This window comes from Scophthalmus maximus, chromosome 13, assembly GCF_022379125.1.
Source record: "Scophthalmus maximus strain ysfricsl-2021 chromosome 13, ASM2237912v1, whole genome shotgun sequence".
Lineage (NCBI taxonomy): Eukaryota > Metazoa > Chordata > Actinopteri > Pleuronectiformes > Scophthalmidae > Scophthalmus > Scophthalmus maximus.
In genome coordinates, this window is record NC_061527.1 from 7,358,881 (window position 1) to 7,374,516 (window position 15,636).

The 15,636-nt window shown below is 40.7% G+C and overlaps 2 protein-coding genes across 3 annotated transcripts in view; one reads left to right on the top strand and one right to left on the bottom strand.

The window, feature by feature from the left end:
• The window catches only part of adamts10 (ADAM metallopeptidase with thrombospondin type 1 motif, 10), a 44,679-nt gene extending 43,824 nt beyond the window's left edge, over nt 1-855 (bottom strand). Inside the window, exon 1 of one of the 2 annotated variants that reach the window (XM_035647496.2) lies at nt 547-855. The gene's annotated coding sequence lies outside the window, so the exon portion shown is untranslated. The remainder of the gene's footprint in view (nt 1-546) is intronic. The other variant, XM_035647495.2, reaches the window with a different exon arrangement.
• Nucleotides 856-1,995: 1,140 nt separating this feature from the next.
• On the top strand, nt 1,996-14,724 carry LOC118318139 (tyrosine-protein kinase ZAP-70). The gene is made up of 13 exons (XM_035647498.2): nt 1,996-2,070; nt 6,857-7,319; nt 9,490-9,650; nt 9,733-9,871; nt 9,975-10,056; nt 10,223-10,245; nt 10,329-10,362; nt 10,866-11,058; nt 11,190-11,396; nt 11,840-12,032; nt 13,014-13,154; nt 13,296-13,408; nt 14,243-14,724. The coding sequence occupies exons 2-13, from the start codon at nt 6,915-6,917 to the stop codon at nt 14,364-14,366; spliced, it is 1,815 nt and encodes a 604-aa protein (XP_035503391.1). The 5' UTR covers nt 1,996-2,070; nt 6,857-6,914; the 3' UTR covers nt 14,367-14,724.
• The last annotated feature ends 912 nt before the right edge of the window (nt 14,725-15,636 follow it).

The window sequence follows — 15,636 nt, forward strand, 5'->3', positions numbered from 1 at the left end:
GACTCAATGCCACCCCTCACTTACATACCTGACGTCTGCTGTCGGCCACATCATCCCTTCACACACACAGACACACACACACACACACACACACACACACACACACACAAACAGAGACACAGACAGAGACGCGCGCGCGCACGCACAGTCAGAGACACGCGCGCGCGCGCGCACACGCACAGACTGCCCTGTCATCAGCCAATGAGGAGGTCCCAGAGCTGTTGAGGAGAATTAAGTTGCAGGACAATCTCCAATGGTACTTTTTCAGGAGGAATACAGCACGAATGGAACAAGACGACATTAAGTCCATAGAGTTGCAAAAGCATGACCCCGTGACACCACAATGGGAAATTTAAAAAAAAACAACAACAAAAACTCTTAAAAGTAAAAGTCTAAAGAAGAGGCGACATTCAAAGTCTCTGCAGAAATATGTCCAGAGGAAAATTAGCCCCTTGCCAGCATCATGTCAGGACCGTTCTCCTCCAGAGTCGTGCATTTCCAGAAGGAAAGAAAAGCAGAGTCTGTGGCCGGGGGTCGGTGACCTACCTTCCAGCGTCCCCGTGCAGAAGTTTCCGCTATGTGAGTCTCGTCCTCGGCGGCGGCAGCAGCAGCGGAGCGGAGCTGAGAGGAGGCGGCGCCGGCGGGAGACTGAGGAGACTCGACTTCTTTCACCTCCAGAACCAGAGCGCTGCTGTTGGACGTCAAGTTAGACACGGCACAATTATTACATTTCCGGTTACGGATTTCAAAATAAGAGCCGGGATAGCGAAAAGGAGTCGTGATTGGGCTGGCTGGCTTCCGCAGAGTTTTCCTTCCAGGACTAAAATAAAATAAATAATCACTGTTCTGGGATTTTGACCCTGTAACAATGTAGAGTAAAGTTTAAAAAAAAGAAAAAAGACTCACGATGATGTGATCACACTTTTGTTTTGCAGTATAATGTTAACACGTTAAGGAAAGTGTTAAGGACTAACAAATTACAAGAACAGATGCAGCCATAAATACTGTATATATTTATTTTTCTCCACGTAGACACAAGCAATGGATCTCAAACTAAATGCACTAAATAGACAACTCAGAAATATTATCGGTGTACAATCCCAGTTATGAAATTAAAGCCAATCAATCAGAACTCAATGTTGCTTCTACACTTCTGTTAAGTCAACATTTTTCTGCGTGGTTCCACAAAGTCAAATTAAAGTTCTGTATATTTCTGTATCAGGTTTTAGGTTTGACGTGCCTTGGATTGGAAAAGTCTCAGTGATGTTGGCGCATTTCCTTGTTTTATTTTGAAGGAAGAAAACGTATTTCCTGGTTTTGCTGTGTCTGATTTTGTTTGACTTGATACAGCGGGATCCTGCTGATTGGCTGCCCGATTTGCGACTCCAAGGAAGCGGCTACAGCCGGCGAGGTGGGGGGAAGTGTGTGTGTGTGTGTGTGTGTGTGTGTGTGTGTGTGTGTGTGTGTGTGTGTGTGTGTGTGTGTGTGTGTGTGTTAGGGGGTGAGTGGGTTGTTTAGTATCGCTGTCATTGTTACAGGTGTTACATGTATGTCTGAATCATTAAGCTCACTTCTATAAATATGTATGTGTGAATATGCAATACATAGATCTAATTTGGAATTGGAACTGAAACAGTAAGTTTTTTATCTATAGTTTCCCCTTGCAGAAGTGTGTGTGTATATATATATATATATATATATATATATATATATATAGACATCACTGAAAATAATTAAGTTTATTCATCTAATTGAGTCATTGAAAATAAAAGACATTTGAATCAATATTGAAAACAGTTGTTAGTTAAGGCTCTCTGATGTATAAATTAAACAAATAAGCATATATCAAAAACTTTTCTTCTAAAAAATGAATTAAAAAGTGTTTTTATTAAACTTAATTATTAAAGATAACTTTAAAAATGAACAATGTGTGTGTGTGTGTGTGTGTGTGCATGCGATTGTGGATGCGTGTGTGTTCGTTGACACTAACCCCCCACGTTACACTGCTGTCAGATCAGCAGATTTAACTTTGTCTTTGCAGCAGCAGCAGCAGCAGCATCGCAGAGAAACGTGAGTAGATTTCCTGCTTATATCTGATTTAACAGCAAACAAACTTTTGACCAGGAGTTCACAAATGTTACAAAAAAATGATGCAGTTACGTGAGAATGTAATTGAGGTTACAAATCAGTCTGAAGAGAAATTTTATTTAAATAATAGCATAATTCATCAAAACCCTACAGTACTGTTTGAAACCTACTTTATAGTTAACTTTTTTTTCCTCTGAAATGACACGTATAATACAGAAGTCGGTGTGCAGTAGTTTGATCGTTGTAGTCGCCACGTTAGCTATGTCTTTAACTTATGTTTTATCATATTTTATTGTAGTTTATTAACACGCTCAAGAGGAAAAACTAAACCTCCACCACAGCTTTGAAATTACTTTTATAAAATATAGTCTGAGTCTGTAAACATACATTGATTCATTTATATTCTTGATCTGTTAAATTTAAGTTTAACTGTTTCACGTATCAAAAAGTCTTCTTTTTTAAAATTTCCACAGCTGTGTCTGAGCTGTAAAGAAAAGAAAAAGGAGTGTGCACCACAGTCGCGCTGAGCCATTGTTGCTCTGGCTTACACAAGTAGAGATTACTCATATATATGCAATATAAAAATAGCTGCTGCTTTCTTCTTGCCGGGGAATAGAAAACCAAAAATGGTTCGGTTTTTTAACACACCCAAAGAGGTCCATGCGTATGTGTCTTTTTATCGCTTGTAACTTTTCTTGAAATTACTGGATGTATTTTCGGTCCATGGGCTGAAGCATATCTGCAAAAATGTTCCAGCCACAGTCAGACGAAATTGGTCTGCACAACAGACAGAGGATTTTTTTCACGGGCAAAATCTGCTTGTTGATTTTCATTTTTTTGTGTATCAGTAACAGAAATAAAACAACGGTTGACGCTGTGCTATGCAAAAAGCGGTTGAAGATGAGATGAGTATGTAGGCATTTAAATATGAACAAAAATGGCTTTTTACTTCATTTTCTTGAGAGAATATAAACCTCAAAAGACTCAGTTATAGTTGGGAACAATATGACACCGATCATAACAGAGAAAAACACGCTGTTGCCTGCTATGCAGGAAACTATGCTTCAGCTTGAGGCATTTAGGCCCCTGATCTGATTTGATCTGCAGTCCTGCCACGTCTTCAGTTGTTTGGTTTTTTTAAAGGAAAAAAAAATGCATGGCGGTGTAAAGGATGCTTTACCTGTTGGTGGATGCCCGCACAAACTTAAATGTTCAGGTTCTGTACGTACTGCGTAATGTTTTGTGTTACAAGCCGAGCTCACTTCCCTGATAGCACAACAGACATTATCGTGACCCATTATCGCATACGGAACAGAAAACACAGCTTGTATTAGTCAGAATCACTGACCTCATTGGTGGTATTTACGTGTGATTCAGAAGAGGGAAATGTCGACCTGGATGAGGTGGACTTTTGGAGCTGATTAGTCAGAGATTAAGGTCAAGGGCAACAAAAATATGGTCGGAAAAAAACATTTTCTAAGATATTTCCACAGATAATAGAGCTAGATACACAATCTAAAGGTAACATTGGTCAGAAAAATGATTCCTCATATGATGTGACATCATCAGGACAGCACAACGAATTCAGAGAATGCCCATAGTTCATAAAGAGGTATCTGTCCATATAGGACCTATAGGACTATTGACACGACATAAAGCTTATATAGATAATTGATGGTCATGTGGTAGGAATGATGTCATTATGGCGTAACTATTACTAAGTCAGTAAATTACTTCAACCGTAGTTGTGCATGAACTTTTGCAACCAGTGAGATTACATACACTATCTACAGCTTATTTAGATTAACCCATCATTCTTTACCATATGGTATAAATGTAAACCGGGGAACTGGGACTGGTTGAGAAATATAGATTGACATGTTATAATACAAAGGTAGTAGGATACTGATGTCATATCATTTGTAATATTCTCATACTGATAATCATTGTACAAATTAGAAGGTTTCACCCATGTTAGTGCTGTGGCTCTGAGTTTGGTTACTTTGGTTCTGAATGGAAAAACCATCCGTGGTCCCCAGGGATGGAACCTACTTTTCCACTATCGCCACCATGAGGTTGACATCTTTAGTTGTAGGTCAAACGTTTCAACAACCACTATATGGATTACTATACAGTGTATACACATTTATGGATTACCATGAACTTCTGTTCAAACATTCATGTTCCTTGAGGATGAATTATAATCATGATGATAACTTACCGGTTCATTTAAGGCCACCATCAGATCAAAAATATTAATTTGACCAGATACCTGTAAAATTAATGACATTTTTTGGTCTTTGTTAGTCTTCTTATACTCACGGAACTGCACAGTTGTTGGTAAAGAAAAGTCTCGTCATCACATAATCTACAGAAAACACAGCTTTTAGCAGTACCGATCACAGTAGCAGTACTATCACTTGTAGAGAGCTCTTCACCGTTATGCTCAGTTTTTATTTGAGCCATTTATTACATGCACTTTACGCCCAAGATGTAATCCGAGGACCAAAATAATGCCAGAGAAAAATTCACCCTCTGTTCTCTGAGGAGAAGAGGAACTCTGGCCTGTAGATTTTGGCATGCGTCACTTATCGTCTGACTCACAGGACTTTTTTTCCACATGCTCGCCGGGTCTCTATCGGCTAATTCGGCAACATCTCATTTGCAAAAACTCTATTTTTATGCCCTTCAAATGGGTTTCTATTCTTTATTCATCCAGTTTATTCCTTTTTGACATAAACGGTCCCAGGCTCAGTATGAAATACACCACGCAGCACTGTGGGTTCAAAGCCGTCCCAGGCTTGTGTCACCTCATCTCTTTCCACGCTGTGCTTCTGTGGCGCATGATATACAGTGAAGAAGTACAGCCATAAAAAAAAGAATCATATTTTGAAAAGAACATGAGCTATGCCGAGACTTGGCTTCTGCCACTGTTGGGAAACGGTCAATATTTTGGTTAGTTTAATCATGTTATAAATCACAGCAGTGTGTGTTAGAAGGGTTTGTTGGTTTGTCATTAAATTCACTTTCTCTCTCAGTTTAAGTATTATCACAGACCGTGGTGATGAATTGTCGGGGAAAGTTCATCATCACAGGATCGATGTTGCTCAGTGTTTACTGGGAATAATGGAATTTTTTGTCTTCGATTAAGATGAAAACTGGACAGAAGCTAAATATACTTCACAAGTAAAACTACTCTGTCATATTTTACTGTTGTAGCTGGTTACGGTGGAGCTACTGTTTGGTAGTTTATAGGTTTTGTATGTAAAAAGCAAATAGAATTTTATTCTAAATTAACTACTTACTAAAGCTATAAAATGTTGTCAAATACTACTACAATATACACATTTTTCAACTACAATATTTCCCTTTGAATCGTTTTGGAGTAGCAGCATAAATTTGCACCTTAAGTACCTCGTATTTATACTTGATCCTGCATACTATGATAAGTGAAGCCACTTTAACTCAAACTTCCAAACATTTTGTAATGAGAAATTTCATTTAAGTACATTGAATGTATCATGGTAACGCTACGCTTTCCCCATAAACCAATATTTTGACCTTTAAAACCACATCTAATTCATTAATTTGGGGTCTGGGGGCCTTTGTTGTGGTGCGAAGACGGTCAAGTCACGCTGGAGTTTCATTTCTTGTGGCAACTGTGCGTCTCTGCTCGCTCGCTCGGTTGTCCACTGTGGATGTGGGCAGCAGCGCAGGTTTGTAGCCAGGAAGCTGAGGTTTTCATCGTTTTCTGTGTTGTTTCTATCGTGTTAGAACCCGAGGTGAGAAATTAATAACTGCATGACTCCTCGATAGGGATGTCGTTCCATATCAAAATGTACAGGTTTAATAACTTGTTCATTATTGTGCATTTGACATTCACACAGAGGCCGGAAATTGATGGAGATTGTAAAACATGGAAAACAGGTAGGCAAAGTCACGATTGGCTTAACTTACTGAAAAATCTCAAGTGTCTGATTGCTCACTGACGTCTGAGTGCTGACGTGTGCCAACGGTTTATGATCGCTGTGGATTTCTTTGAACTACACCAGGCGTTTTCCACCTACTATCACCTACTTGTTCCACAATGCAGTGAAAACCTGCATCTTATCTGTATATCTTCCCTTCAGCTCAGACACCCTCACAAAAGTCACACATCGTGTAAACAGCAGGTATTCTAACAACACGGTTGGGGTGAATTCTCTCAGAAGTTTTCCTCCGATTAAAATGAAAATGACACACACAATTCATGTGTTTCTAAAGTAGAGGGAATATTCTCGAACCAAATAGCACCTGTTCAACGGAAAAGTGAGCTGCGGGAGACAGGAGGCTGTGAGGGCGGACTGCGACTTCCTGTTGTGGCTTTTGTCAACACTGTTAATTTGCAAGCCTCATGCAGTCTGTATGTGTGGGTGCTTCTCACTAAATATCATATACAGACATGTGGGACCTCACTGCTTTAACTGTGTAGAGCCGACTGTCCTGATGAAAAACATCATCCAGTGCATTGGGGAGTTTGTTCTGATTAAACATTGAAGAAAATTTGATTTTCTCACAATGTTTGTTTATTTTGTTCTCGTAAATCTTTTATAGGATTGAATATTGTGATTTTTAAACTTTGTTTCCATGGTTAAAGGCTGAAAGTTCAGAGGTCACAGACTGGATTTATATGTGTGTACTTGCCACACACTGCTCTACTTTATCAGCCTTTTCCTATAATCAGACGCCCTTTAAATGCTCACCATTTCTGCTCCCTTTCTATTTCTAGTGTCTCTCCACAATCTACATCCAGGACACAAAGCCAAAGTCCAGCTTGAAGTCTCACCATGTCCACCGACCCTGCGGCCGAGCTGCCTTTCTACTATGGCAGCATCAGTCGCTTAGAGTCCGAGCAGCACCTGAAGCTGGCTGGGATGGCCGACGGCCTCTTCTTGTTGCGCCAGTGTCTCCGCAGTCTGGGAGGCTACGTCCTGTCCATCGTGTGGAACCTGGAGTTCCACCACTACTCTGTAGAGAAACAGCTGAACGGGACTTACTGCATCACAGGGGGGAAGCCTCACTGCGGGCCCGCAGAGCTCTGCGAGTTCTACAGCAAGGACCCGGACGGGCTGGTGTGCATCCTGAGGAAACCCTGCCTGCGCTCCGCGGACACACCGATACAGCCCGGCGTCTTCGACAGCCTGAGAGAAAACATGCTGAGGGAGTATGTGAGGCAGACCTGGAATCTGGAGGTGAGGCTGTGCTGAGGCTGTTGGGTACTGAAGACCCAGAATTGTATATTTCACAGCCTGCATTACAACTTCTTTTACATTTAATGCTTCAAATACATTTTGTTGCCAATAATGTGCTTTTATTTATGTCAAATTGAGTGAATTTTTAGTCTACTCAAGTATAACTACTTATACTTGAGTAAATTATTTAAATACTTCTTACAATTGCTTTCCGCATAGCGTTAACACTTACAGGATGTTTTACTACAATTCAACACGTAAAAGCAGAAGATGCATCAACCAGTTAAATGGCTGAAACTACAGACATTGTTATGTTCTCACTCACCTATCGGGGGTGTCTACTTACCCTGATGCTGAATGGGAAGTGGTCCCACTGAAAACTTTTCACAGCGAGGTGAACGTACTGCACGGAATTAAAATTGGACAAGAGGAAACTGAACTTAACTGGATTCTATTTTCTTTAGGGTTAGTAAAGTATTTGTGTGATCTTATGACAGACGAGTAACATTTCATCGCCTGTGGTCATCAAGTAAACAGACAAAATAGTCCTACTACTTATGTATGTCGCCTGAAACTCAGCAAAAGCACTTCTCAGCAGTGATGGGACATAAATAACAACATTGAATCTACATGAATATTTCCGATGTATGCCATTTTATACTTCCACTTCCGAGATAGATATTAACATTTGAATACATTTGACAAATACTTTGCAGTTCAAAGTTTCACATTTTATATGAAAAATATACAGAAAGCTCAGTACATATAGATTAAAGAAGCAGTACTTTGTTTTTTTCCCTTCCTAATATTTTCTGCTGAATGACTACCTCTTGGTACTTTGTGTACATTTTGCTGATCTTTCTGTACTTTTACTCATGCAGGGGTTTGCATGGGGTACTGTCACGGGGCTGGGTTGGTGGAGTAATGAATGCAGAGTTATTGCTTGGAACACTGTGGCGGTTACTGGTGCAAATACAATCATTTGTTCCAGAAGGTTTTTATGTACACGGCACCAGACAATGCCCAAATAAATAATAAAAAGGGCAAACACCACTTAAACATTATGTTAAATTATGCGGGCTTAAAGGGTCCAGTAAGATAGATTTAAGAACTAAAAGGCCACGTCACAAGTAGTTCAATAAAAGGAGGAGAATGAGGGTTCTCTCCTGGGATCGGATGCACGTGCGCACACCTGAGGCGCAGAAATCACCGCCAGGAAGTAGTTCACAACCGCCGTCTTCAAACACCAGAGTGTCATCGGTCCCGAGGGGTACTCGCGCCGCTCCAGAGGGCTACTACTCACACCGCTTGGTCGTCCCCTCGCTTTACATTCTCCTCCTCTATCCGCTCTCCGGTCGATCCTCTTTCTCCGGTTCACCTTTCCGTGGTCCCTTTTTTGTTTCCGTATTTTTGGTACGGAATGCCCGCCCCTCGGCCGCTGATAGGACGAGAGCTGCTGCGCGCTGGTCAGCGATTGGCTGTTTAACGTTTCTACAGGCGCAATCTGGATGATTTGTCGCCAGGCCGGAAGTACACTAAAATGTTAGCGCGTGCAATAGAATCAGGTTAAACATCAATAATAAATAACACTGCAATAATAAAAACCGTAAAACGTCAAACAATAATAAAAAACATCGAAACGCTTCCGCCTGTGACAGTACTTTAACCTCTGATGGAGTATTTAAGGTATTGAAATAGTGCTTTTACATTGGTGAAGTATCTGTTTATGGAATGCCGTTTTATCCAATATTAATGAAATAAACAAATCAGGCAATGAACAAATGAATGTAAATTTAAATAAACAAATGAGTGACTTAGTTGCCTCATTTGTTTATTTCAGGATGTATTTCATAGACATATTTTTTCATGTATTTATGTATTTATTCATTTATTTAGTATTTGCTAAAACAGCATTCCATATCTGTGTGCTTCTTGTGCTTCTTCCACTACTTCCTCCTTGCCACACGTTTGGGGTAGAAACCTCTGGAAGGTGATTTTTGTGGTGGCAAAATGTGATGTGCACCACTTTCAGAATAAGTGTTCAGAGGCAAAAATATTTAATAGACATTGCTAAATCTATTTGTATACAGGAAAGTAAAACCTTAATTCATTGCATACTAATCCAACTACTAATTCTTCTGAATGTTTCTGTGCATGACTTCCTGGTCAGGGAGAAGCCATGGAGCAGGCCATCATCAGTCAAGCCCCTCAGCTCGAGAAGCTGATCGCCACCACGGCCCACGAGAGGATGCCTTGGTATCACAGTAAAATCACCCGGCAGGAGGGTGAGAGGCGGCTTTACTCTGGAGCACAACCGGATGGAAAGTTTCTGTAAGTTGCTGTAAGGTGATGTTGTCTTAACCCACTTTGAGGGTTTAACGTTTTTAAAGCACAGTGTTTTTGTGTTCCTCAGAGTGAGAGACAGAGAGGAGACTGGGACTTTTGCTCTCTCCATGATGTATGGGAAGACAGTTTACCACTATCAGATTCTCCAAGAGAAATCAGGGAAGTTCTCCATGCCGGAGGGAACAAAGTTTGACACAATCTGGCAGGTAGATCCTCCAAAATTCTCCACCTATCTGCTATTTCTTTTCTGTTAATACTGTTGCAGCTGATGGCCTTTCCTGAATCAAAATCTCACCAAAATCTCACCAGCTGGTTGAATACCTGAAGATGAAACCTGACGGCCTGGTGACAGTTCTCGGAGAGGCGTGCCTCAACGGCAAGGCGGCTGGAAGTATAAAATGTTTTATATCATTATTTCCTTTTTTGAATGTATAAAATATTAATATTTACAATTCCAGTTCATGTTTGTGGTTTATTTGCAACATGCAACAATTAAAGTAGATGCATTTAAAACGGAAAAATTGTTCATATGACTAACTTGTCTTACAATGTTGCAGAGACGCCCAATCTTCCTGCAACAGTGAGTATTGAAAATCCTACACCATTCTAGGCAGCATTTTTTTTTTCATCGTCTGAGATTTGTTTTACTGTCTGTGCTTTCAGAGGCGACCAAATGGATACACACCGCCACCTCGAGGTTAGTCCCACAAAGTACAACCAGCTACAACCACTTCCTGTGTCACCATTTCTGAACACAAACAATTGGCTGCTCTGTTGTGTGAACTTGCAGCAATTTGTCTTTCATCCATTTAAAATTTATCAGATTATTACAGTTGTACTAATATATGAGCAGCATTTTAATGTTGTAGCTGGAGGAGGTGGATTAATTTTAACTACTTTATGTTTTGTCCTGTGGTTAAAATCGTAACGTGTCATTTTGAATGCACTAATTGCATGTTTTGTGTGTAATGTGGTAGCGGTATTAAAGTGGCATTAAGTACAATTACCTTGAAATTATATGTGCAGTGTTTGAGTAAATGTACTTTGTTGTATTCCACAAAACATCAAACAGAAAAATCGTTCAAATTTTGAGAGGGGTGGAGGGGATGCCAGCTGTTTAACAGTGTGCACGGGGCATGTGAAAACCTGCCAGCAGATTAACATCAGATCATGCTGGTGGTTTGTGCCTCCTCTTTACAGCTATAGCAGCGGCCTCCATCGTGCCCGCAGAGCGCGAGGTTCTGCCCATGGACTGCAGCGGGTTCAACCCGTACAATAACCCCAACGACATAAAGAGATTCAACATCCAGAGGAGTCAGCTGCTGGTCGACGAGGTGGAGCTCGGCTCAGGAAACTTTGGCAGTGTCAAGAAGGGAGTCTTCAAGACGGAATCGTGAGGGCTAAAACATTCTAAAACATTTGCAAGCACTAAAAAGGGCTTGTTTATGATGTATGTACATTATATCATGTCTTTACTCAACCCAAAGTTTAATATGTTCAACAAAAACCTTTGTTTTGATCCAGAGGTCAGATAGACGTGGCCATCAAAGTGCTGAAGAATGAGAATGAGAAGCTGGTGAGGGAGGAGATGATGAGGGAAGCCGAGATCATGCACCAGCTGAGCAACCCCTTCATTGTCCGAATGCTCGGCCTCTGCAACGCTGAACATCTGATGTTGGTCATGGAGATGGCCTCTGCTGGACCGCTCAACAAATTCCTCAGTGCCAACAGGTGAGATTGACAGTGAATCAGACACATGATCAGACTAGAATGGCGCTCAGTGGAGCACATACTGTACCTTCGCCAGGGCCAAACACAAAGCTATCATCTTGCAATGTTAAGGACAGTGAACAAAATGATTGTGGATCAGGTCCTTTAACTGGATCCCCACAGAAATCTGATGAGTCTTTCTCTGGCCCGCACCCGTCCCTCCATCAAGTTTGTGCAAATGAGTCCAGTCATTTTTATGTAATCCTGCTGACAAACGAACAAACATGGTTGAAAACAAAACCTCCTTGGTAGAGGCAGCAAGATTTTTTTGGCAATCAAACATGATGCGCACACAATGGGAAAGTGTTTACATGCACTTGAATTTCATTTAAGTTCATTTGCAACACCTAAAATCACACTTTTTTATTAAAGGGCTTTACGCAAACACTTTTTTTGCCCCACAGGGATTCTGTAACTGCAGAGAACATTGTCAACCTGATGCACCAGGTGTCGATGGGGATGAAGTATCTGGAGGAGAGGAACTTTGTGCACAGAGACCTGGCAGCTCGTAACGTCCTGCTGGTCAACCAACAGTTTGCCAAAATCAGTGATTTTGGGCTCTCCAAGGCCCTGGGAGCCGACAACAACTACTACAAGGTCCTTGTGTGACGTGGCCAAATGTTTCTCTAAAGTAGTTGCACTGTAAGACAAAAGTGACACAGACGCAGGATAACTGAAGGGTGCGTGGGGGCGAGAGCGGTTACCAGGGTTGCATCTAACACAAATAAACAGCGTATCCTAGATAGATTTCTTTTCTGGCATTCTCTGATCTCACACGGCACAAATACTAATCCCACATTACATCGTCCCATATGTGCTTAGTTCGCACACAACTGATTTCATGTTTCACTGGTTCACGGACTCACATCTGGAGGGAACGCAGTGAACCCAACCTTGTTCTGGAGTCAGGTGCAGCGAAGAGCCTCTCTTTAGGAATGTGTGATAAATGGTAAATGGACTGTATTTGTATAGAGCTTTTCCCGTCTTACTGACCACTCAAAGCGCTTTACAGCCCAAGTCACATTCCGGCGTTCACACACATTCACACAGCGCTGCTATTTACCGCGCTTTTTCTGTCACATTCATACACATTCATACACTGCCGGAAGAGTCGTCAGAGGCAATTTAGGGTTAAGTGTTTTGCCCAGGGACACCTCCTTTACCTCCTGAGTAAATAAATAGGGTTCGACTCACAACTCGACTCTCATGGTAATGTTGCATCTCCTGCTTACTGGTAGTTAGAGTTTTGTGGCATCATAAATTCCCATCATGGTTCCACCTGACCAGATCTAATCAGTAATTGAAAACCCCTTTTGTGGGTGTGCGGCGGCTTTAAGGGCAGAACAGTTGCAGTCTTGGCTCCTAATGCCCCCCTTAGGGGTATTAAACAAACAGCCTAAGGGCACGGCTGGGATATTTCCAAATCGAAATGCAGTGGGTCAATTAATTTATAATTTTGTGTGCTCCCCAGGGAACCATCTCCTTTTCCCGTTGGCTGTAATCATGAAAAGTGATATTGGCTGCCTATTGGTGACTCGCTGACAAGCTGCTTGTTGTCATATATTTTGTGTTGTGCAGGCTCGCACCGCGGGTAAATGGCCACTGAAGTGGTACGCTCCAGAATCAATAAACTTCCACAAATTCTCCAGTAAAAGTGACGTGTGGAGTTTTGGTGTCACCATGTGGGAGGCCTTTTCCTACGGAGGGAAGCCGTATAAGGTACAACATTGTGTGTGTCTGCAAAACACAGTCAAAGTCATCTATCAACCGTACCTGATCACAATATTCACACTACTGCAAGAGCAGGTTTGGTGCTGAACGTCACCTCACAGCTCTTTTCTTTTTTTCAACTTTGTCCAGAAAATGAAAGGACCAGAGGTGATAAACTTTATCAAAATGGAGAACCGCATGGAGTGTCCAGCAGCATGTCCAGAGCGAATGTATGCACTGATGATGGAATGCTGGATATACAAGTGAGAAACTAAACTGTCTGGATCTTTGTTCATGTTATTAGATTGGTCAATCTTAATTTAATCAGCAAGTCTAATTGAAATCAAAATACCTTTTGCAAGAGAGCATTGAGGCCAAGTTACTTGTATACCATACATGAAATATATATATAGATATAAAACATATAACATCACAACGACACAGGGCAGAGTATGACTTTAAGGTCAAGCAATGAGAGTTTCGTTTGTTTTGCAGTTATATAGTAATCCAGTGGCAAGCTGGACAGTGTCAGAAAGTGCCAGATTTAATCTTTGCTGTGACCTGATGTGTTTATTAATTTCGAAAACACTACATATATTTTGTAAAGTTTGATAACTCTTTTTTTTTGTTTTTTCCTGTTTTAAAAGAAGCAGCTAGCTTTGTTCTGGTACAAAAACTAAATATGATTTTTATTTTTTGGTTGTGGGCCAGCCTGAAATATAAAGATATATCAGATATATTATTTATTTGATATCACGAGGTTTAGAATAAATTTTTAATTAATAAAAGACGTTTGGAGGTTGTCAAAAGCAGACTGTAACCTGGAGAGAGGCTGGTTTGGAGATGTTAAAATACAACATGTTATTGTGAGCATAAAAAAGGACATTGGCAATTTTCTTTCAAAAAACAGGGCAAATATAATAACATAACACAACACAATGCAATTATACAATTTGTATTTATATATATATATATATATATATATATATATATATATATACAACTTAACATTGGGATGGACTGTAACTCTTGTGGTATCACCTTCCATCAGCCACAACCTTTCAAAACGTCTGTTTCGCGCCCTCCTCTCTCACCAGGCATGAAGACCGTCCAGACTTCAAGAAGGTTGAGGAGTCCATGAGGTCGTACCATTACTCCATATCGAACAAGGCCAAGCCGGAAGGAGCCGCAGCCGAAGCCGCTGCTGAGCCTGTCAAGTAGAAAGAAACAAGCCACATTCTGTTCCAGTGCTGCACAAAGCTTCCTTTCAACTGGCCATTAAACAACCCAAAACAAAGGGCTTTTTATGAACGGTGCGCGCTGACCAGTAGCGATACAGCTGAACGGGCCTCAGTGACAATAAATGTTCATTTGTACCTCAGTGTGTCCCCCATGTAAGGAGGACATCTGTCTGTCTGTAGGGGTTTGAATGTTAAGTGTCCTCACATTAACAAACAAAATACATTTATATTGTGGTATTTTGGACCGTAATGGATACGATACATGTACAAGTTGTCTCCACCTAAGAAAGGTTTATTGGTTTTTTTTATTAATGTCAAATAAAGTAGAACGAAACTGATAGAACTGTGCACTTTAATGCAGTGATTTCAACATTTTTTTGTAAAGTCAAAAAGTAAAATTTGGATTTACCTTCACACAATGTTTATCGATCTGAAAAGGGAAAATTAACCAACTGATCACACCTGTTTTGAATCGTCATGAAACAAAACATACAGGTGATCATAATCATAATCATACAGGCCCATATGTGGGATATTTGATTTGACGTACCACAAAGGACAAACGATCGATGATTATAACAAAGTACCAACATAATTATAGTTACATTTATATCTGAAACTTGTGCCGATTTACAGAGGAATATTTCAAAAGTCCAAAGAGTGCAATCTTGAATTTTATTCATCATACATCAGCAAAATATGCTGAATAACCATGGATGGATGACTGATCGGGCCTTCTACAGGACTGGGACACATTTTGCTCCTGAACTGTTCTTCTGGAATAAAAGTCCTAAGCAGCATGGAGGATTATAGCCATTTATGACGTTTTGTACAGCACTAAGTAGATGAATAGTCATTATGAATAAAGGGGCATTATGTGTAGAAATACATATTGAGTGAACGGCCGTCAAAACATTTATGGGCAAAAAACTTGAGTCGCTACGGAGACTTAAAGCCGGAGGTTGCCCTTGGTTTTCCTCTCAGTAATTCAAACATGATGTATTGTGCTTCATAATGACTGTGTTACAAAATAAATGGGATTAGTCAGGCTGCCCCCCCCCCCCCTGCCAAAGGAAGTACTTTGAGCTGCCCGGCAACACTGAAGGCCACACAACACAGGAAGTGGATGAATTGGTTCTCAAAATAAAAGCACCATTTGGACCCATTTGTACAGTATTGTGTTAAATGTTGAAGTCATGGGCAGCGTTGGACTGAGTTTGCAAATGCTTTTGTTTAGTAAAATAAGAAGA